At 38.8% G+C, this 23149-nt stretch overlaps 1 protein-coding gene across 9 annotated transcripts in view; it reads right to left on the minus strand.

The window, feature by feature from the left end:
• Window positions 1–6225: 6225 nt before the first annotated feature.
• pdgfd (platelet derived growth factor d) overlaps window positions 6226–23149 on the minus strand; it is a 365062-nt gene continuing 348138 nt past the window's right edge. For 8 of the 9 annotated variants that reach the window (XM_069891208.1, XM_069891209.1, XM_069891211.1 and 5 more), the window contains one exon: window positions 6226–8685. In XM_069891208.1, the coding sequence (XP_069747309.1) occupies window positions 8554–8685 (132 nt within the window). In that variant the 3' untranslated portion in view covers window positions 6226–8553. Of the gene's footprint in view, window positions 8686–13246; window positions 13328–23149 lie in introns of all 9 variants that reach the window. The other variant, XM_069891213.1, reaches the window with a different exon arrangement.

A 23149-nucleotide genomic window follows, 5' to 3' on the forward strand; every position in this document is an offset into this window, starting at 1 on the left:
TCATCAACCTTCTTAGTCACTTCCTCAAAAAATTTAACAAGCTTTGTCAAACATGACCATCCCCACACAAACCCATATTGGATGTCCCTGATCAGTCCATGCCTCTCTAGATACTTATACATATTATCCCTAAGAATACTTTCCATTAGTTTACTGACTACCAACATCAAACTTACTGGCCTATAATTGCTCGGCCTACACCTGAAGCCCTTTTCAAACAGAGGAACCACGTTTGCAATGCGCCAATCCTGCGGCACCATGCCCCCATCTAGTGACTCCTGAAAAATCACTGTCAGAGCCTCTGCTATTTCCTCCCTGACTCCCCTCAAGGTCCTGGGGGAAATCCCGTCAGGACCCGGAGACTTTATATGCCTCAGAAGTTCCAACACCTCCTCTTTCCTAATCCCTACATTTTCCATAATCACCCCTTTTGCTTCTCTTATTCTACACAATTCCATATCTTTTCCCCTAGTGAATACCGAAGAGAAGAACTTGTTCAATGTCTCCCCTATCTCATCCGGCTCCGCACACAGTTGTCCACTCTGATTCTCTAAGGGACCGATTTTAACTTCCACTCTCCTTTTGCTATTGATATATTTGTAAAAGCCCTTTGGATTTACTTTCACTCTGTTTGCTGTAGTCACCTCGTACCTTCTTTTTCCTTTCCTAATTTACTTCTTAAGCTTCTTTTTACAATCCATGTATTTTCCAAGCATCTCATTTATACTTTGTTTCTTAAATTTAATGTGGGCCTCCCTTTTAATTTGAACCAACTTTCTAATCTCACCATGGCTCTCTCAAACTTTTGGCCAAACAGGAACTTAAAGATACCACCGCTTCAAAATCCCACCTTTAAAAGACCTCCAATTCTCCTCTACCTCCTTCCCATGAAACAAATCAGCCCAAACCACTCCTTGCAAATCCCTTCTCATTTCTTCAAATCTGGCTTTCCCCCACTCAAAAACCTGAATCTTCAGACCTGACCTATCCCTTTCCATAATTGAATCCAGTGATCCATGATCACTGGATCCAAAGTGCTCCCCAACACACACCTCTGTCACCTGCCCTATCTCATTCCCCAACAGTAGATCCAACACTGCCCCTTTTCTAGTGGGTACCTCAACGTATTGCTGCAAACTAACCTACACACATTTTATAAATTCTAATCCATCCAGCCCCTTCACAGAATGTGTTTCCCAATCTATATTAGGAAAATTAAAGTACCCCACTAACACAACCCTGTGCTTATTACAAATCTCTGCTATTTCCTTACACATTTGCTCCTCTATTTCTCACTCCCCACTAGGTGGTCTATAATACACCCCTATAATTGTAACTTTTCCTTTTCCATTTTTTAATTCCATCCATACCGCCTCCCTTTAACGAGCCCTCCAATCTATCTCGCGTTAGCACCGCTGTAATATTTTCCCTGATAAGCAATGCCACACCACCCCCTCTTACCCCTCCAATTTCATCACACCTAAAGCAGCAAAATCCCAGAAAATTTAGCTGCCAGTCACAACTGTCCTGCAACCATGTCTCACTAATCACCACCAAGTCATACTGTCAAGCTCATTCACCTTCCTTACAATACTCCTAGCATTAACGTAAATTCATTTCAGAGATTTCCCACATCTTTCCTTCTGCTTGTCCCTATCTATACAGTCAACTCTATTATTTATTACCATCATCCCCCCCTCCATCACTCCATCGATCATATTCCTTCTCGATCACCTGCCTTTCCACCTCCAAACTTTGTCTACAAGCCTTCTCTATTTGCGGACAAACCTTCTTTTTGCTATTCTCCTTTATTTGGACCCCTTCCCCCAACAAAACTAGTTTAAAGCCTCCTTAGTAACCCTAGCAAATGCCCCCGCTAGGGTCCCGGTCCCTCTGGGATTCAGATGCACATCCGTTTGGTACACCTCCCCCAAAAAAGGCCCCAGCGATCCAAGTAATTGAATCCCTGCCCCTTACTCCACCCCTGTACAGTGCAATTGCATCTTTCTTGTAAAGTGATCAGGTCTGTATGTAATACTCAAGCTTTTGAATGCCTGCAAAACATCGTTTTTCCTATATCCTATGCCATAGCTAATAAAGAAAAGTATCACGTGTGACTTTCAAATCACCTCCTTGCCCATTCTTGCTACATTGAAGAAAATCCTAATGTCCACTTCAAGTTCCCTTTCTTCCACTATATCATTTAAAAATGTCATCTGCAAACCAAAAATCTGCGTATGATAAGAAGCATGAAGTTAAAACAGAAGCAGTTAACGCGAATCAGGTCAGGTGCTCTCTGTAGTAAGGCAAATGTTAACGTGTTTTCTCTATCCATAGATGTTTACCTCATCTGCTGAATTCTTCCAGCAGTTTGTTCTTTTTATTTTAGACAACACCCTGGATTTTATTGCGCATTCTGTATGGTTAACAGTGATATATACATACAGTATCTACACATATATACAGTAAGAACATATACACATTATGTGTATCGTATATTTTGGCATATGTCAACCCTCCCATTTTTCATTCTCATTTTAAGGGTGCCTGAGTTGGCCCATTGACTGGCATATAAGTCAACCCCCAAAGAATACGATGCCTGAGGTGGGCTGTTGACCAGCATATACATTGACTTCAAAAGATCACACAGATGAATCTGCTGGAGGTGATTGCTATTATGGAGGCTCCATCAAAACAACGCAACTTGCGATGAAAGTATGAAGCAAGTTTTAAGTTGAAAGTGCTAGAAATGGCCAAGAAAACCAACTGCACTGCTGGAAGAAAATTTGATGTGCATGAGAAGTTGGTGAGAGATTGGAGGAAGAAAAAGACACTTTAAGAAAAATACCAAAAGTCAATGTTCTTTGAGAAAAGGAATCACTCGTTGGCCAGAGTTAGAAAAGCACATTGCAGAATGGGTACACGAACAGAGGCAAGACTGATACATAGTCACATGAAATAAAATAAGAACATTTGCACTGCAGTGGGCCATATCGCACCCAGACTCGGTGATGATTTTGAGGCTACAGTAGGCTGGTGCAATTGTTTCAAGAACAGGAAAAATCTGGTATCATGACAAAAAAAAAATTGCACAGAAACGACCAAAAGATCTTGATCATAAAGTCACAAGTTTTCACCAGTTTATTATACGTAATGGGCAGAAACACCAGTTTGCATTGGCAAATATCAGGAGCGATAGAAAAGTGTTAAAACTGTGCAAACCAGAAGTACAGGCCACAAAAGGAGCAGGTTTACCGTGGTGTTATCGTGCATGGCCAACGGGACAAAGTTAAGACCCATGCAAATCTTCAAATGCAAAATTAAACAGAAAATGAAATTTCCTGCAGGTAGTTTTGTACATTTTCATGAAAAAGGATGGATGGATGAAAATGGTGTAAAACTATGAATAGACAATGTGTGGAACAGGAGGCCAGGTGGTTTATGCAAAGAACGGAGTTTGCTGGTCTGGGATGCACTACACAATACTTACATGGTGGTTATCCTGGGTGGTTTGACGTCTATATTGCAATCGCTCGATATCTGCTTGAACAAGCCATTCAAAGACCTTGGGCGCGGGAATGGAATACATGGGTGTTGAATGCAGAAAAGTCATTTACAAAAGGCAGGGCAATGGGTGCTGCATCACTTGATATGCTGTGCAACTTTGTGCTCAAGGCATGGGACAAAGTAGAGACTGTGATAAAAATCATTTAAAAAGTGCAGTATCTCTTGTACAGTTGATGGCACCAAAGATAATTTGTTGTGGGGCACTGATGACAAAGCTGAAACTGCCTCATCAGATATAGACTGGGACCCATGTGATGACTGCTTCAACAGTGAGAGTATGGAGGTATTTGCTGCCATCTTTGCTTCAGACGATGATAGCGTGTGATTTTGAAGGGTTCTAATTGTGTTGTTTTCAATAAAAATCTCAATGAAAATCTGTTGTTATTGGTTTTTCAAGGGTCGACTTATACACTGAATCGACTTTTCATGGGTTGCCTCATATGCCAAATTGTTTTTTTCGTGTGTTGACTTATAGGCTGGATCCGTATGGATTGGATTTTGAGCTGAATTTAAGGTCTCAAAAGTATATCCAGTGTAGAAGTCAACCCATGAGATTTTTTGGGGTTTTATGACTCAACTTATATGGCAAAATATATGATATATTAACAATACAGCTAATCATGCCCTCCACACTTAATTCTAAATGAGTAGTATATTTTCCTCACTTTCAACATGAGGCTTTTAGCAGCATTAAGCTTTATGTGTCTGATACAATTTACTTTTTTTCCCTACCACCTGTTCAAGAGTTTGCAATCGATGTAGGCTTTCTCCATTAAGAGGAGGCCACATTGAGAGCACAGAATGCAATGCACTCAATTGAAAGTAAAAATGAATCGTTGCTTCACCTGGAAGGAGTATTTGGGTCTGTAGATGGTGGAAAGGATGAAGCAAATATTGTATGTCATGCATTGCATGGGAAATTGTTGTGAGGAGTGACATAAAGGGTTGGTAGAGATAAAGAGTAAGAAGTTGCAGAGGGAATGATCCCAGTGAAATCCTGAAAGGGTAATGGAAGGTGATATCAAGTTCTACAGCTCAGAAACAGAACCTTCAGCTCAATGTGTCCTTGCTGACCAATGTAGAACCATTTGCCTTTATTCAGCCTATACTGCAGGCAAATGGGACCAGCTTGGTGTGCCTGGTCAAAGGTAGAAGGAATTATGGAGCGGATGATCTGTTGAATGTTCAGACCAGAGGGTTAAAATGTGAGAACAAGGGGATTGCTTTCTTGTTATGATGGGATGGAGAAAAGGACAGACTCAGGTAACAACCATACAAAATATAGTGGAATGAAGGTTGTGGCAAGGAGAATGGAATATATTTCTAACTAAATCTCAAAGAGGAGAGTTTTCAAGAAATAAAACAATCAAGTTTAGGGATTTGGGAAGAAGAAAATCTTAAGTGTTTCACGGTGTTTAGGTCCGATAATACTTCTGTTTAAACACGAGCCAGAGAATATATAAAAGACAGAATACTTGGGTTCTAAGAAAAGCAAATGGGTATAAATTAATGAGCAAGGTTATTCTTCTAAAATGCATTTATTTATTTTGACAGAAACACGGTCCTACTTTGAAGATTTCAAGTTGAACATAGTTCCATAACCTCTCCACCTTTGTATCCTCTTGCCTCAAAACCTTACTCTCCAACCAAGTTTTTGGTCACAGTCCTACCTTCTTCAGCTTAGACTCCATTCTAATTTTCTCACACATTTTGGCACCTTAATGATATTTCATAGTATATTCTCTGCAAGAATACAACTATTTTTAATCTTTCCTTTGGACCAATCATCCATATTATATTCATGTCATTGTAATGTTATTATAGATGCCAGTAACAGAACAGCATTCTTTGCATATTTAATTCTGCAAATGAAATCGTTAATATATTTGATGGAACTATTATGGCGACTGTAGTTTATACAAGGAAATCTGTAAATATCCTTTTTATAGATGGACTATCCATGAATAATTTTACGGTCATTTCAAATCATGCAGCCAAGAAACAAGTGCATGCAGGATCCATGAAAGATTAGGCTGCTTCACAAGCAGAGAAAGAAACAGGAAAACATATTTTATTTCAAGATGCTTCCTTTTTTCATCTTTAAAAAGTTAATTAGAGTTTATGAAGTTTATTAGAAAGCTTTAAATCCACCTCAGAACAATATTTGAGGGGCCTTTTTTTTCAGTAAGAAGGTTCTCACTTAATTATGATACATGTTGCATCCAAGTTCCAATCATACAGCAATACACGGATCACATTGTCAGTGGGATTCAAGGTAACGATTGTCAACAAACTTCACATATTCAGCTATCAGGCTGTAACAGGAGATGTGTGCAACATACTTCCAGTTTATCACTCACTATTAAATTCTATTCCAGGAGATCTGATGACATTACATTCTCCTTTGTGAACAAATGGCTTTGTGAAGATAGAAGACCTACACCAGCCATGACAAGCGACCACTTTGTACTGCAATCAGCTGACATTTGAGAATCTAATCAAAATCCCAAGTGTGCAATCATTTAAAGTTTAAAGTTCCTTCTAAAGTTTAAAGTTCCTTCTAAAAATGCATGTGTGAACCTTCTATTTATCCATTTGTAATTACCACACACATGCATTTAGGTATTTTATGAATTGGGTCGGAACCAACATCGAAAATAAAGTTGAGAATTTTAGTTTATTTTATAACAAAAAATAATCCTCTACAATTCCCTTTCTCAAGCAGTCTTTACATTCCATCGAAACAAGAGCACAAGATAATTCTAATCAATAACAATAATACATACAAAAATCAAAATAAGCTGTTTGAAATGCTCTCTATATAATTAAAAATAAGTTGTGTTAAAATACAAGAATTGCACTTTTGGAAATTGTTTTTATTGCAAGAACAAAAACGGCATTCCCAGGACCCTGCAAAATTGTTCTAAAGGCCACCAGCCCTTGCAGTACGGAAAGTGTACTAATATTATAGCACAGCGTATTACTATACAATACATAGGAAAATGAAGAATGTATATTCTTATGATGAAACAACCCTTTTGTTTAGAAGATTATCTTTTATAGCTTGTTGCTTATTTTGTACATGTAAATCTGATGGTCGAGAGAGAATGAAATTCAGAACGCTACTCTGGGATGTGAATCTGTAAGATATTATTGGATTAATTTATAAAGTTCAGAAAGCTTTATGGTCATACTTTGGAAGAACTATAGTAAGGTGCAAGTGAACCTGCTCAACTAAACCTATTCAATTAACCAAAGTGTGTGCGCGCATGCATGCTTGTGTGACTATAACACAATTCAACACCATTCTTATTTCATTCTAAAGGTTTATGGAATTGCATTTTGTGATTTAAAAACAAACAATAAGAATTCACCATTTTAAAGTTTGTCACGATGGTGTTGTTTCAAAATTGTAGAAACTTGTAACATTTTCAAAATTATTAATAAAGACATCAATATTATCGCTAAATTGCATTAGGACCTCTATTTTCCTTAATGTCTTCAGAAAGTGTGACTCAAAGTGAATTAGTGTTAATGATGACATACGAGCTGTTTTTGCTTTGCTTTATTTTACACTGTCTCCAATAAAATTATAAAAATTATGTCCATTAAATTCTAGCATCAATGGCTGAAAAATTATTTTTTCTGGTTTGATGAAAAGTTGAATTGAACAAATGAGATGTGAAAGGCTTCATGCTGTAAAAGGATGTTCATGTTGATTTGTGGATGTAATATTTGAAAATCAATATATATGAGATGTGAACATTCTAAGCTAATTATTTATCCATTTATGAATGAAACAAAATGATATTAATTTAAAAACGTTACTTTGAGCATTATACCATGCCAAATCTGAACCTATTTTATTGACCTTGGATGCATTCACTTTTTCCACTAATGGTCTTTTTCATGTTTATAACACATGGAAAATGATATTAAAACAAATGTTACATTAAGGCCAGATCATACCAAAGTACATTATCATCCTTCAGTATAGTCATACTCTGTTTAGAGAAAAGCTGGTTCTACTCTATGATTATTGTAGAAGTTAATTATCATCTGTTTCATCAGATAATACAACATAAAAGAAAAGGATCTAACAGAAACAAAAACTTAACTTCTTTGGCCCACAATATTTAAAAAACGTGCATTGTACTTCAGCAAACTTACCATGAATGGGAAAAAAAAAGCCTTTAAATATCATGTACATGTACAGTGATTAAAAGTAGTTGAAAGAAATCCAAGCCATTAAAATAAAACATTGCCTGAGAAACACTTTAACTAGTCTCATGAAAGCAGTTTGCATTAAGCAGTTTCACATATTATGACTTAAACATTATGACACTGTGAAACTTTCAATGTGGTTTTGATAAAGCCATACCTGTAGATAAATTGCAACAAATGTAAAATATTGCAGAAGCTGGATATCTGAAATAAAACCAGAAAATGCCAGGAATACACAATAAATCAGTAAATATCTGTGGAATAAGAAACCGAGTTGACAATTTAGTTGAATGACATTTCATTGGAAATCTTTTAATGATTTTAAACTCTGTTTCGATATAATTAGAAGACATTTGACCTTGACTTTTCCTAGCATTTTCTGCTTTAATTGTGATTACAACATTCAATGACTCATTGTTCCTCAAACATTGCCTTAAAATTAATCAAGTCTCAGACTTAAACCAAGTAAACTGATTGAGATGATATTCTGAACACTAGAACAAAAATCTGGATGGTCCTGCATTTAAGCTAGATGTATTAATAAATGTCTCATAATGTTCTGACTGCAAGAAGCAGGGCATTACTATGGAAGTTTTGCTCCCACAATGCTACTTAAAGAAAGAATATATTCAAGCACAGCAATTATTACTTTCTGTAATGTTGGAAAATATTAGCTCTGGTGCCAATAATCATCTATACACAAATGCAATCCTGATAAGAATAAAGTCCTTAAAAGCTTCTATCAGTTATCCAAATGTTCTTTTATCGGGGTGGCCGGGAACTGCAGATGCAGTCACATCGTTCATGATGCTCCAACTGGATATCAACAAGGCCTGTATTCTTGTTTCTGCTTCTCCTCCGTGGTTGACCAGGTTCAGGAATAAATCTCAATACCTAAAAAGAAACCGTGCATATCTTCAGTAAAAAAGACAGTTCCGTTTCCTTAAAGTTTTTACATCAACATATGAGCGTGGACTAGAACATGAGATGCAAGACCAGAATAATGCCATCATGTGCTCCATCATTTCTGATGTATTTTTCTTTTCATCCCCATTCTCCTGCCTTGTCCCCATAATCTTTGAAATCCTTTCTGATCAAGAACCTGTTAAACCTCTGTTTTAAATATACTCAATGACTTTGCCTTTACAGCTGCTTGTGCAAAAATTCCACAGATTCATCACTCTTTGGCTGAAGAAATTTCTCCTCATTTCTGTTCTAAAGGCATGTCCGTTTATTCTGAGGCTCTGCTCTCTGGTCCTTGACTCTCTCACGACTGGAAACATCTTCTCCATGTCCATTCTATCCAGGCTTTTCAATATTTAGCAGATTTCAATGAGAATTCCCTTTATTCTTCTAAGCACAAACGAGTAGATATAGAACCTGCAAAAGCTCCTCAAACATTAATCCTTTTTGTAAACCATTCTTGTAAACCTCCTCATCTTTCCTCTGACATGGGACCAAAAGATCTTGTAAAACTCCAAATATGATCTGACAATGTCCACACTCACACTCACACACACACACACACACACACACACACACACACACACACACGCACGCACGCACACTCACACACGCACGCACGCACGCACGCACACACACAAAATCTCTGCCCAGAAAGCATCAACATTGACTTCTCCATTTTTTGAATCCTCCACCTTGGTAAATACTCCCTCCCTCTCATTTGTTCAGCTTCCTCTAGCCCCTTTCCTCCTTTTTTATTTCTCTTTCGACTGCCCCGTCTTTTCAACCTGCCCATTATTCATACCTTTCTTCCTCTAGCTTCCCACTTCTTCCTATTCTTCTTTCAAAGTGCATCTTCCTACTTTTCCCTACCTGCATTCACCCAGCATCTATCAGCTAGTCATTCCCCATCTTTTCATTCTAGTCTCTGCCCTCTTTCCTCAGTCCTGGTGAAGAGTTCTGGCCCAAAACAGTGACTGTCCATTGCTGTCTGACTCCTCCAGCACATTTTGTATTGACCATACACTTCTTTATACTGCATTCTATCTGTCACTTATTTGCCCATTCTCCCAAGCAATCCAAGTTACTCTGTGGACTCCCTATTTCCTCAACATTTTTCACTCTTTCATCTATCTTTGTATATTTTGCAAACTTGGTCACAGAGCCATCAATTCTGTAACTTCCTGCTTGTTACATCCTCAAAGAATTCCAACAGATTTGTCAGGCAAGAGCTCCTCTGAAGGAAACCATGCTAACTTTGGCCTATTTTGTTATGTGTTTTCAAATATCCTAAAACCTCATCTATAATAATGGACTCCAGAATCTCACATTGCTTTAAAGTCAAGCAAACCAGCTTCTAATTTCCTGTCTTTTGTCTCCCTCCCTTCTTAAAGAGACAAGTGACATTTGCAACGTTCCAGTCATTCCTGTCTCCAGCGATTCTTGAAAGGTCACTACTAATGTGTTCACCCTCTGTTCAGCTACCTCTTTCAGATCCTTGAGGTGTAGTCCATCTGGTTCAGACAGCTTCTCCACCTTCAGCTTTCCAAGCACATACTCCTTAGTAATAGAGACTACACTCACTTCTGCTCCTTGACTCTCGAATCTTTGGCTCATCACAGATGTCTTCTGCCGTGAAGATGGATCAAAATACCTTTTCAGTTCATCTACCATTTCTTGCTCCTCATTACCTCTTCTCATTTTCCAATCTCTTTTCTTGCCTCTCATTTATATATTTGAATGCTTATTTCATATTATTGCTTTTTAAGTTACCTTTTAAAAGCTATCCAATCCTCTGGCTTCTGGCTAATTTTTGCAGTACTGTAACCCCCTCCCTTTTGTTGTCTTTGACTTCCTTTGTCAACCATGGTTGCCTCAACCTCCCTTTAGAAAACTTCTTCTATTAAATGAAATGATCCTCCATTTTCCAAATTACTCCCAAAAACTGTCATTGCTGTTAGGGTCCCCTTCTCATCAACCTTGGCTAGCCACTCTGTCATGCCTCTTATCACTCCACTGTGATACCGACACATCCAATTTTAGCTCCTTCACAAACTGCATATTAGGCAGCAAGGTTAGTGTGGCGATTGACACAACACTATTGCAGCACCAGTGACCAAGATTTGAATCCAGTGCTGTCTGTAAAGAGTTTGTACGTTCTCCCCATGTCTGCGTTGATTTTGTCTGGCTATTCTGGTTTCCTCCCATCCTTCAAGAACATACAGGGATTGTACGCAAATTGGGGTATTTGGGAAGCATAGGGTCATGGGAGTAAGGGCCTGTGACTGTGCTGTATCTCTAAATTAAAAAAAAATATTGTGGTCACTGCCTCATAAGGGTTCTTTACCTTGAGCTCCCTAGCATTGCTTTTTGACATGCTTTCCCTAACTGTTATAATTTGTACCCCACCTCCTGGCTGCTGTTCAGAGGCCTGTATAGAACTCCCATCAGTATCATTTTACCTTTGCAGTTTCTCAAGTCTACCCACAGGATTCAAGGACATCCTCTGATCCTATGCCCCTTCTTAATAAGGATTTGGTTTCAATCTTTACCAAGAGCCACCCCGCCCACCAGCCTGTCTTTTCTTTAGGACGTGTATCCTTAGCTATTTGGTTCTCAGCTGTGTCATGCTCATGTTGTGTATGTCTATTTCCAACTGCAGTTTAAGCTTACTTACCTTGTTTTGTACACTGCAGGCATTTAAACACAACACCTTTTGTCTTACATTTGCCACACATCTTCTCACATTGGTCTCCAAGTTGCCGACTTTAAATTCTTATACCTTTCTAAATCTACTACAGTTGAGGACAGCTACATAAACATAGTTATCAAAACTTGTAAATGTTTACAGCAGAACATGACGTACTTAGAAACAGTGAAGTTATTTATCTAGTTGAGTAATTTGAATTATAGCCAATATAAATCTAAATTTGTGTTTTCCAATCTTTGTTTAAGCTTCTAGAGTAATTGTAAACATGGAGAGCATCTGAAATTGTTATTTCCCAAATGCCTTTGTGAGTTATTGAGAACCATGAATTTCAAATGGACAAATAGCATATCAGACAAAATGGCCTGCAGTTGGATTAGGCATATTAAGTTAATTTGTACAGATGGGCATGTAGCAAGTGAATTTATATCTATGCATATCAATTATTTCACATCGAATAGAGGCAGGACATTTACAGTAAATGGTAAGGCAGTAAGAAACAGAGAAACCCAGGAGTCGAAGTCTTAAAAGTAACAATATTCATCAATAGGGTGATGGAGTAGGTATGTAGTACAGAATTCAAGAGTTGGGACATTACATCATAAATTTACAAAATGCTGGTTCCTTGGAGATTTGTATGCAGTTCTGGTTGACACATGATAGGAAGGATACGATTGCCCTGTTACCCTAGAGAGATTGCAGAGAAGATTTATCACAATGTTGCCTGGATTAGAGTACTTCAGTTATGGGGAGAGAGAGATTGATCAGCTGGGCTTGTTTTCCTTAGAGTGAGGGAGGCTGAGGGGTGACTTGATAGAAGTATCTATGAGAAGCATATATCGGGCTGATCGTCAAAATCTTAGTTCTTGTGGTCCAGGAATCAAAACAAGATGGCATAAGTTTTAAGGTGAGTGTAAGAGGACCTGAGGGTAATATGATATCTATAATATGCCATCATAAGGGGTGGTGAAATCAGATAGAAGAACAATGTTGAAGATCATTTAGGCAGGCATTTAAATAGGCAAAGCATGGTCTTCGTATAGGCAAATGGAATTAGTGCAGATGGGCAAGTAAATCAGCATAGACATGATGGAATGAAGGGCCTATTTCTATGGTTGTACAACTCTGACTGTGTGACTATTTCAGTGTTATGATCAAGGTGTAATATATTCAGAAACAAAAAAGCATATATGTGGTAAAGCAATATACTTAAAAAAAACCCCACAACTGTTAATGTTGGTAAACCTGCATTTGAAAGATTGTTTTTAATAAAAGGAAACAGTTGTATCTGACAGTTTTTGCCTCATGCTCAACAATGTATTGTGGGTGGATGAATTGGTGGGTTCAGATACACTAAGCTATGATAGAGCACAACATCAAACTGGAGGAAAATTAGAATCCTGTGCACTTCATGACTTCACAGTTTTTTTGGAGAATAGTATGAAGGCATGGTAGAATCAATTAGGATATTAACAATTTGTCAAATAAAACAAAGAGCCTCCTGTAACTATCTTGACCATTTGAAGAGATTGTTAGTTGCTTACAGCCAGAGATTTGTGGTTGATAGCAAAATGCAATTTTTTTTAGAGTTGCAAAAACAGCTTCTGCGACTGACAACTAAATGTTTCTCCTGGAGTGAGTTTGTCAGTGTTCCAACACTTAATGATGAATAGAATGATATCAATGAAAAAAAATCTGCAATTAATATTGAAACCATATTTAATGGAAGAAATACTCCCAGGTTCCCAGGATTTTATGAAGTGTCAAAAATGTATTTTCCTGTACCTTGTTCCTTTATTAGCAGGGGTTCCCAACCTTTTTGTTCCTCTGTACCCCTTGGGCATTTTTATAGGTTCCCGTGTACCCCTAAAAATGAAGGATAAAAAAAACGACATTGTGCAATCTGACTGCAGATGACAACACCATGTATTGTACAGTAGTGGTTATTCTCTCAGACCCAATGTAACCCGTGAAAAGTGCAAATGTACCACTGGGGGGTACATGTACCCCAGGTTGGGAACCCCTGCTTTATAGTAATTTTCCACCTGTACTCACTTGAATTTAGAAGAATGAGAGGGGATTTTATAGAAATGTAAAGTTATGAAAGGCATAGATAAGACAGAGGTAGGTAAGTTGTTCCCATTGGTGAGGGAAGACCAGAACTAGGAGACATTGCCTTAGGGATTAAGGATAGTACATTTAGGATGGAGAGGAGGAACAACTGATCTTCCCAGAATGTGGTGAATCTATAGAACTCGCTGCTCATTGAAGTAGAGGAAGCTACCTCAGTGAATAAGGTTGGATAGATTTTTACATAGTAGGGGAATTAAGAGATATGGGGAAAAGGCAGGTAGGTGAGATCAGCCATGATCTCATTGAATAGCGGAGCAGGCTCAACAGGCCAGATAGTTGACTCCTATTTCAAATGTTCTTTTTTTTCCCCTTATTTTATTTATAGATGCCATACAATCAATTACATTACATAGATTTCATTCACAATTTGTCATACATGACTTTTACAAATGGAAAAAGAAAATAAAAAGAAAAAAAGAGAAGAAAAGAAGCCCACCCAACCCATCTAATCCCCCAAAGACCCTAAAAAAAAAGACCCAAACTCCCTTCCCTAGAAAAAAACTGGAGAAAACTTGAAATGAATGAAAAATATGGATATTAAAAAAAATTATAAAGATTATTACATATCCAAATATGTACATTTTAAGTTTTAAATCAATTCTAAATATTACATTTCAATATATCTAATATTAATCCTAATTAATTATATATCCATTAAGAATCTCATATTTCTTCCATTATCCAATTTAAATTCTGTTAAATTAATTCTTTAAAGTAAAATAAAACCAATATAATCAATATAATTCCATTCATAAAGATATATTTAATTATACAACTCCCTCTATGACACTAAAAAAAGCACCACCCCCACCTATCATACGAGATGTGACTCATTCCCACAAACGAGCCCTTAAACAGTGGCTGACAGACTCCAGTACCCTTCATCTCGCAAATGTTACATCAGAACAAAGTCTCTAATTTAGTAGTTCATTATATCAATCCAAATAATTCCTTCTCATTTACTCAGCCTATTAAAAGGCAAAGTTTTCACCAAATCTGATTTGATTACGGCTGTGGTCTGAGAGCTCTATGTGCATTTCCAATTTTAATTGGACCTCTTATATTTTAAATCAATTCTAAGAATTAAATTCTAATATATCTAATATTAATCCTAATTAATCCATATATTCATTAAGAATCTTATATCTCTTCCATCATCCAATTTAAATTCTGTGCTGAATCAATTCTCTAAAGTTAAATAAAGCATCAATATAATCAATATAATTCCATTCATAGACATAAGGATATATATAAAGTAGAACTCCCCCTATTGGCGCTGAAGAATATAGCACCACCCCCCCCCCCCCCCCCCATCATGTGGGATGTGCTCATTGCCACAAACAAGCCCATGAACAGCGGCCTTCAACTCTCAGGTGTTACATCAAAACAGAGTCTCTAATTTACTAGCCCATTGTCTCATTCCAAATAATTCCCTCTCATTTACTCATCTATTAAAAGGCAAAGTTTCCACAAAATCTGATGCCTGTTTGTAATCCATAAAAAAATTATTTTTGCCATCTGGTAATAGAATCTTCATCGTTGCTGGATAACGTAATGTAAACTTTTCTGCTGCTAAAGCTAAAAATCTTTTCCTTCCAGGAATGAAGGTTAAAGGTAGAATTTTGTGAAGGTTGTAAATATTTAAGACATAGATACATTTTTTTTCTACAGTTGGAGAATTAAGGGATATGGGGAAAGGAAAGTATGCAGAGCTGAGTCCATGGCCATATTAAATGGCAGAACATGCTTAACGGGCTAGATGCCTAACCCCTGCTCCTATTCCTTATGTTCTTTTTGTGCCCAAAACTAACTCCTTAAAGCAGATCTTTGTTAGCTATAACACTTACTGTCTACTGGAGGCAATATTTTTTGTACTTGGAGACATTGGTATTAAATTTTAAATTAAATAAAATTTATCACTATTGTAACTCCACACCTTCTTGCATTTCCATGCCCAAGTAATTCTGTAAACTGATAGGAATGCACTTAAAAATTCAATAGGAACAATCTCCTCATCACAAAGTAGCTGCAAACAGTTTTGAAATAACACCCAAATGAGAGAGTTAAGTCAGTGCTGCATGGTTACCCTGCATCCATTCATCATTTTGCAGGCTTGGCATTTGTTGTGATGGCTCTATAAATGTTAACGCATATTTTGAATGCACAATGTGCCTTTCTTCTGTTAATGAGAGGATCATGGTGATTAGTAGCTAAATATAAGAGGCCACTGACCACTGATCAGGGCTCAACCTTTAAAGGCCTACAAAGCCTCAAAACCTCCACAAGTATTTTTATTTGCAGTTGGAGTTGAATGGCTGCATTGGAAGTTGTGCAAGTGAAGGAATGAGCACCAGATCTACAGACATCAACCTACATTACCAGGCTGAGAACTAGAGCTCTACCATCTGTATGGGGAGGGGGAGGGTGTCAGGAGACACCCTGGGAGCGCCATGAAGAGGAGATAGCTTCAGAAATAACATAGCAGTTGTCTGCCATGAACCAGGGAAAAGGTTGGAAAGAATTCACAATCTCACTAGTTCTATAGAATTACTGCTGTGATAGTTAAAAAATATATAACACATCTCACGCACGCACACACACAAAACTAATGTCATAAGTCAATCGGATTCCACCTCAGCCCGACTTGCTGCAAGATAAACAAAACTCTATCTAGTTTATCCTTGTATCCATCCAGGCGACACTAAGGGCTCAAATATGGATAGGACATACAGTAAATAGTGGTCACAAAGGGATTAGAGATGAACAGAAAAAGGTTGTTTAAGGCCATTGTTCCCTGAAAGTGATGACAATGGTGTATAGCAGTAGTTCCCACCCTTTTTCATGCCCCGCACCCCTAAAATTTTTAAATATGTTCTCGCACCCCTTAAAGTAATAACTTATTTGAGAATAAAGGTGAAGGTGACCAAAACAAATTTGTATAATCAATTTTTAATAATATATAAACAAAAATGAAACATATGGAAAAGAAAAAAATATTATAACAAATTAAAAGTTGCATAAACCCTACAAAAAAATTAAATTTTCATCCATGCATGAAATTTCTTAAAAAAATTAAAGAACTAATGTTCAAATGTTCATGAGCCAATTTAAATTTAATGACTCTTTTGTTCCTGTTTATTGCTTAAGAGTTTTTCAAAACGTGGCCCTTTGTTGCTGATAGCTATCCGCACGTCTGCCTGTGCACCCAAGCGATTTCTAGATTTTGTCTTGATTGACAAAAGGGCACTAAATCCAGACTCGCAGAAGTATGTTGTCACGAATGGGATGAGCACAGTTAGTGCTTTTTCACAAAGTCTTGGAAACATGTCCATTGCCGAACACCAATGTTGTTCCAAAGTTTTACTTTCAAACTGCATTTCAAGAACACGATTTGTGCGCAGTTCAATAAGATCTTCCTTCAGCTCTTCATCATCTGACATATTATCCAAATTGAAGGAGTATGGATTTATTAAAAAAAACCAAATGTTATCTCGCACCCCCTGGAATGCTATCTCACAGCCCCAAGGGGTGCGAGCACCCCTGGTTGGGAAACCCTGGTGTATAGGATGGTGACAGCTTTTAACATGCCATCATAGATTGGGGCATAAAATATAAAAGGCGGGACTCTACAGCTTTACAATGCACTGGATGGCCACACAGAGTATCGTGCACAATTCTGGTGACTACAGCATGGGAAGGATAAGATTACACTGGAGTGAGTGCATAGACTCTGTGACTCAATGAATATCTTCTTGCCACCTCTGCAATACAATCAAATATTTAAATCTGCCAATCAAACTTTGTGGTGTCAGTAACAACTCTCACAGCTAAAAACATTCATCACATTCACAGTCACAACTGAAATTAAAATATCATTGCAATAGATGGATATTAATATTCCCCTTTATCTTTCAGGTCAAACAGCTTGGTCTGTCATGGTGTTTTCAAGCTAGGAGATGGACATATATCCAGAGAATGCTCTGTGTCCTTTAAGTGTATCTTTTAAGTACCCTTCAATGTGGAGCATATGGAATTATTGGCTGATGAAGGGTGGTAGGTAGAAATCAGGAGGCTTCCATGCCCAGTTTTCACGATGCCATTAAAAATCTTGGGGTTTGGAGTCAGTTTTGGTGTCTTAAAGATTACTTCTGGATCTGCTCTAATATGGGGACAAAACATACTCGATATGATTCTGTGGATATGACTCTGCCAGGCTTTTGTTTGACTAGGATGTAGGACAACTCTCCCAATTACTACATCGTTCCAAGATGTTTGTGAAGTGGGTTGCAAGTGGCATTCCCATGCCTGAATTTAAATTCAAATGTAGACATACAGCACAGTAACAGGCCCTTCCGGCCCATATACTCCAATTAACCTACAACCCCCCCCCCATACATTTTAATGTCTGGTTTAATGATTAGTAGGTCTTCCAATTTTACTTCTGAACTATTCAGAGCATTGAGGAGTTAACCACCTGGGCTGGCTCTGGTAGGCCTGACCAGGGAAGGATGACAAATTTCTCCTGAAAGACACCAATGAATCAAATGGGCTTTTAGGTCAAGCTAATATTTTTTCAATATTAAGTTTAGTTTTCTTTTCGTCCAAATTCCACATTATTAATTGAATTTAAATTCGACAGCTGCTATCTTGGGATATCCCTGCAGGCCTCTGGATCATTAATCCAGGAATCTGGATGACTAAACTGATAATTTAATGGCTGTTGCTCCACTTTATCCCACAATTCAGAAGCTAGAAGTTAATCTGTTTCAGTGGAATGATCTGTCTTGTTTGTTAGTCAGTTTCTCGGATGTTAAAACAAGTTTCCCAAATATCTGAAGATTCTGCATGATTTTTCAAGTGTTTTATTCAGCTGATGAAGATGGTGCTCTTCTCCGTTAAAACTATTAGAACACTGACTGCTCAGCACAAACAATTCTTTTCAGGATGACGGAGTAATTGCCAAAGACTGCGTTGTGGTTCAGTGGAAGATGATCATCTATTGTGGTTTTGTTCAAGTTGATGGTGGTTATTGCTCCAGCCTGCTTTTGTTGATGAGATTCAAAACATAGTGAAGGAGAAGTCTACAAAGTATGGAATTGGAGTTACAAGATAACATTTTGGCATGGGACTTTGGGAAGTATCTGTCAAAACTAGCAGGTTTAAAGGTCATTTCCTTAGTAATTATCTTCCTGTCTGAGTGCAGAATTGTCAAACAGCTGAGTAGTTTTAAATAGCACAGCTGCAGTGGATGAGTGCGATGAGTGGCCAGAAGGTACAGAAGCCAAGAGCCGGCACCAAAAGGTTTAAGAGAGGTTTATTTTCCCCAATAGCTATCAGGCTCTTATATCTCCTGGTACTACCTTGCCATAACACTACATCAAGACAACCAATGATCCATCCGCACTGCTGGCCTAGCACATTTCTGCATTATGACCAATTGTGAATATTTATTATTATTTATTTCCCCCCATCTGTATATGACATAAAATGTGGAGTGGCACAGTTAGCGTAGCAGTTAACACAATGCTATTTCAGCGCCAGGAATCTGGGTTAGAATCCAGCACTGTCTGTTTAGGAGTTTGTACCTTCTCCCCATGTCTGTGTGGGTTACCTCCAGGTATTCCAGTTTCTTCCCACCTTTCATAAATGTACAGGGGTTGTAGGTTAAATGGGGTATTTGCAGAGCCGGTGCTATCATTAGGCCAACTAGGCATCTGCCTAGGGTATAGACCTCAGAGGAGTACTGCCAGGGTGGCCAGATGTCCAGTATAGGGGCAAAATGTGCAAAAAAATATAGGGGCAAAATGTGCAAAAAAGCCCCTGACTCCTAATAAATTAATACCTTATTAATCAGCAAACCCAGGGAACATTGGCTGTACAAAGCCATCTTTATTCATTTTTTAAAATGTTAGTTATATTTTAACACAAGGTTGTACAGCCATATACATTGTTAATGCCATAATTGGCAACACATATTCAAATTTACACATACTCCATTCTCATTATTGACTGTATGCACAGGCTCGTGTCTTTTTCAACCCCCCCCCCCCCCCCCCCCACATCTAATATAAGACAGCTCATCCGGACTTCGACCAACAAAAAAAAACTCTCTACACCAGGAAAATAAATAAATAATAAGGGAACGGGGATAGTCACAGCTAAGTGGGTGGCCATTGGGCCGATATATGCTCCTGACTTCCTTGGTTGGGATTAGTGCAGGGGGGAGGACGCCACATCAGGGAATGGGGGAATCAATCACCGCCGTACGCGTATATGGCACATGCACGGCTGCCAAATCCTTCGGAAGGTGTTATATTTGTTTCTCAAGTTATGTTATTTTCTCGAGGGGAACGCAACTCCACATTTCCATGTTCCATCGTTCGATACTGAGATTAGAGCTGGACTTCCAGGTAGCTGCAATTCACTTCCTGGCCACTGCCAATGCAATTAACACAAATTGGGTTTGAAATATGGACAGTTTCATTGTAACCCTTTTGTCCATTATGTTTCCCAACAGGAACAATTCTGGGTCCTGCGGGAATTGTTTGCCTATGATTTTCTCTAGGGCTTGGCCTAGATCTACCCAGAAGGGCCTCACCTTGGTACATGACCAGGTTGCGTGCATGAATGTACCAGCCACAATGCCGCATCTAAAGCATTGGTCTGAGAGTTCTGGTTTTGATCTGTTCATTTTCTGCAGCATTAGAAAATTATATTGCACCAATCTGTACCTTGCATTGATGACCGTGGTCATGCTTTCCCGGCATAAATCGGACCAGCATCTTTCAGTATTTACAGTACCCAAGACCGCCTCCCATCTTTCTCTCAATCTATGGAGGCCTGGTTTGGGTCTATCTGACTGAAGCAGGAAATACACTGCAGAAATGAATTTCTTTCCACTCCCCCTTTGAATCCTGGTATCTTTGGCACTGCACTGAGATAGGGCCATACTTCTACCCAATATGTCTCGTAAAAAATATCTTATTTGAAGATAGCAGTGGAATGTCTGATTTGACAAGTCATATTTACTTTTGAGTTGCTCAAACAACATTAATTGTCCCTGCTCATAACAGGCGTCCATGATCTTGTTACCTATCGTTAATGCTATTAATTTATTAGGAGTCAGGGGCTTTTTTGAGGACAGCCCCACATTGATGTTCAGATACTGGTTAATTTTGATCCAGATTTTAATCACTTGTTTTAATATGGGTCTGCCCTTCTTTCCTGACAGCAATTTAGTGACCCATTTATAAATAAAGTCCTCTGCTATCCTCTCGCCCACCAGCTGCAGGTCAATTTGTGCCCAGGATGATACACCTCCTCCCTGGAAGAGAGGTGATGAATCTCGACTGAGCTCCCAATAGTATTTTTTAAAGTCTGGCTTTTCCAGCACTTTAAATAAAAATTCCCATTCCAGTCTGTCAAAAGCCTTCTCTGCATCCAGGGAAACAGCCAATCCCCTCTCATTTCTAGTTTGTGCCAGATACATTACACTCAACAGTCTGCCAATGTTATCCGCTGCTTGCTCTCCTGCACAAAGCCTGCCTAGTCTTTGTTTATTAATTTCGGCAGATGCAAGGGCAATCTGTTTGCCAGGGCCTTGGCAAGGATCTTATAATCGATATTCAGCAGGGAAATTGGTCTATAAGAAGGTGGCAAAAGTAGATCTTTACCCTTCTTCAAGATTGTCATAACAATCGCCGTTGTGAAAGATTCTGGGAGGGTCCGTGTTTCCCTTGCCTGGTATTCACCTCCATATACAGAGGCATTAATAAGTCCTTAATTTCTCGAAAGAACTCAAGTGGGAATCCGTCCTCTCCTGGAGTCTTGGCAGTTTGTAGCACACTCAATGATTTCCATAGCTCTTCCTCTGTAAGAGTAAGGTCTAGTCCCTTCTGCTCCTCAGGGCTTGGACTGGGGAGATCCAATCTGGCCAAAAGCTTGTCCGTTTTGTTAGGATCCCAAGCCATTTCAGATTTGTGCAGTCCTTCATAAAATTCCCTGAAGAGCTCATTAATTTCTTTTGGTTTATACGAGATCTGGCCATTCCCTGTTTGTATCGCATTGATTGTTCTAGAGGCTTGTTCTGTCCTTAACTGCCATGTGAGGACCTTGTGAGCTCTTTCCCCCAACTCATAATACTTTTGCCTCAACCTCGTAAGTGCCTTTTCCATACTATACATCTGAAGTATATTATATTCCAATCTCTTGTTTGTAAGAGCTCTCTCTTGATCCTCTGAGCCTGATTCCTGTAAGTCCTTCTCTAATTGGGTAATGTCCTGTTCCAATTCTTCCACCTCCCTCATATAATTTTTCTTGACCATCTTTGTATACCCAATTATCTATCCCCTTAAGTATGCCTTAAGGTTGTCCCACGCTATAGTGCTATTTCGGTTCTTAGGAAATTACAAAACTATGATTTTTTTCAACAACAGTGTTAAGACGCCACCTGTATGCTGTATCCTGCTTATCTGGCATTTCAGGACAGAATCGGGGGGTGGGGGTGAGGAATGGTCTGAGAGGAGCCTTGCCCTATCCTCAGCTTCCATGATCCTACTCTCTATATGGGCTGAAGAAAGAACCATGTTTCTTTGATTAAAATGAGTAATCCCTCTCTCTTGGATACTTTTTCCGCCACACATTTATGAAATTCAGTTTTCTCATGCAGTCAATGGTGGGTTTCGCTGCTCTAGTCCTCGTAATTTGTTTTGTGGAATTATCCAGCACAGGATCCAGGCATCGCCCCCTATTAGAATACTTTCATTTGCCTCTGTCAATTGTAAGGAAATGTCCTGCATAAGTTTTTCATCATTATAGTTAGGGGCGTACACATTCACTAGGGTCCAGGGTTCTGAATGTATCTGACAGTGTACCATGACGAATCTTCCCATTTTGTCTGTACCTGCACTGGAACACTCTTCCCCATTAGGATTGCTACCTCCCTTGCCTTTGAGCCAAATGAGGAGGACCTGACCCACTGTAATGGAGGATTTAGACCAGGTTATGCAAGAAGGAATATAGTTGCATCAGAAGACATAATCTAATTTGCACCATGAGGCCCAGGATGCATATGAATGAATAGACACATCTAAATTCCACCATGAGGCCCAGAGATGCAGTTGTCTTTTGTTACACGCCCGCCCTGTAAGGCAGCGGATTTTCCAAACAGACGGAGAAGGAGAGGGGCGGAATGTAACTGATGAGATTGAAGAGGTAGATGATCCCCTGATCTCATTAGAGAACCCAAAGGAAGGTACCCGAATCCCTCTCAATGTCTCAATGGCCCACCCCTCTATGGGATGACCTAGGCCTCGTCCCGTCCACTGGGCAAAGGACCCTGTGGGCCAAAGTGGGAGCAGAGGTCAAGAGCTGTCAATGATCCGTGACTTCTCTATGAAAGAGCTGGCTGCCATTGGAGATTGATTTAGGCAAAAGGCAGGAGAAACTCTGGCAGCCTGGCTCCTGCGTGTTTGGGAACAAGGAGGGGGTAATGCATATTTAACCCCTGAGGAATTGTTGGGATTAGGAACATTGACTACTGATATCCGGGTCACT

Source organism: Narcine bancroftii, chromosome 7 (assembly GCF_036971445.1).
Source record: "Narcine bancroftii isolate sNarBan1 chromosome 7, sNarBan1.hap1, whole genome shotgun sequence".
Lineage (NCBI taxonomy): Eukaryota > Metazoa > Chordata > Chondrichthyes > Torpediniformes > Narcinidae > Narcine > Narcine bancroftii.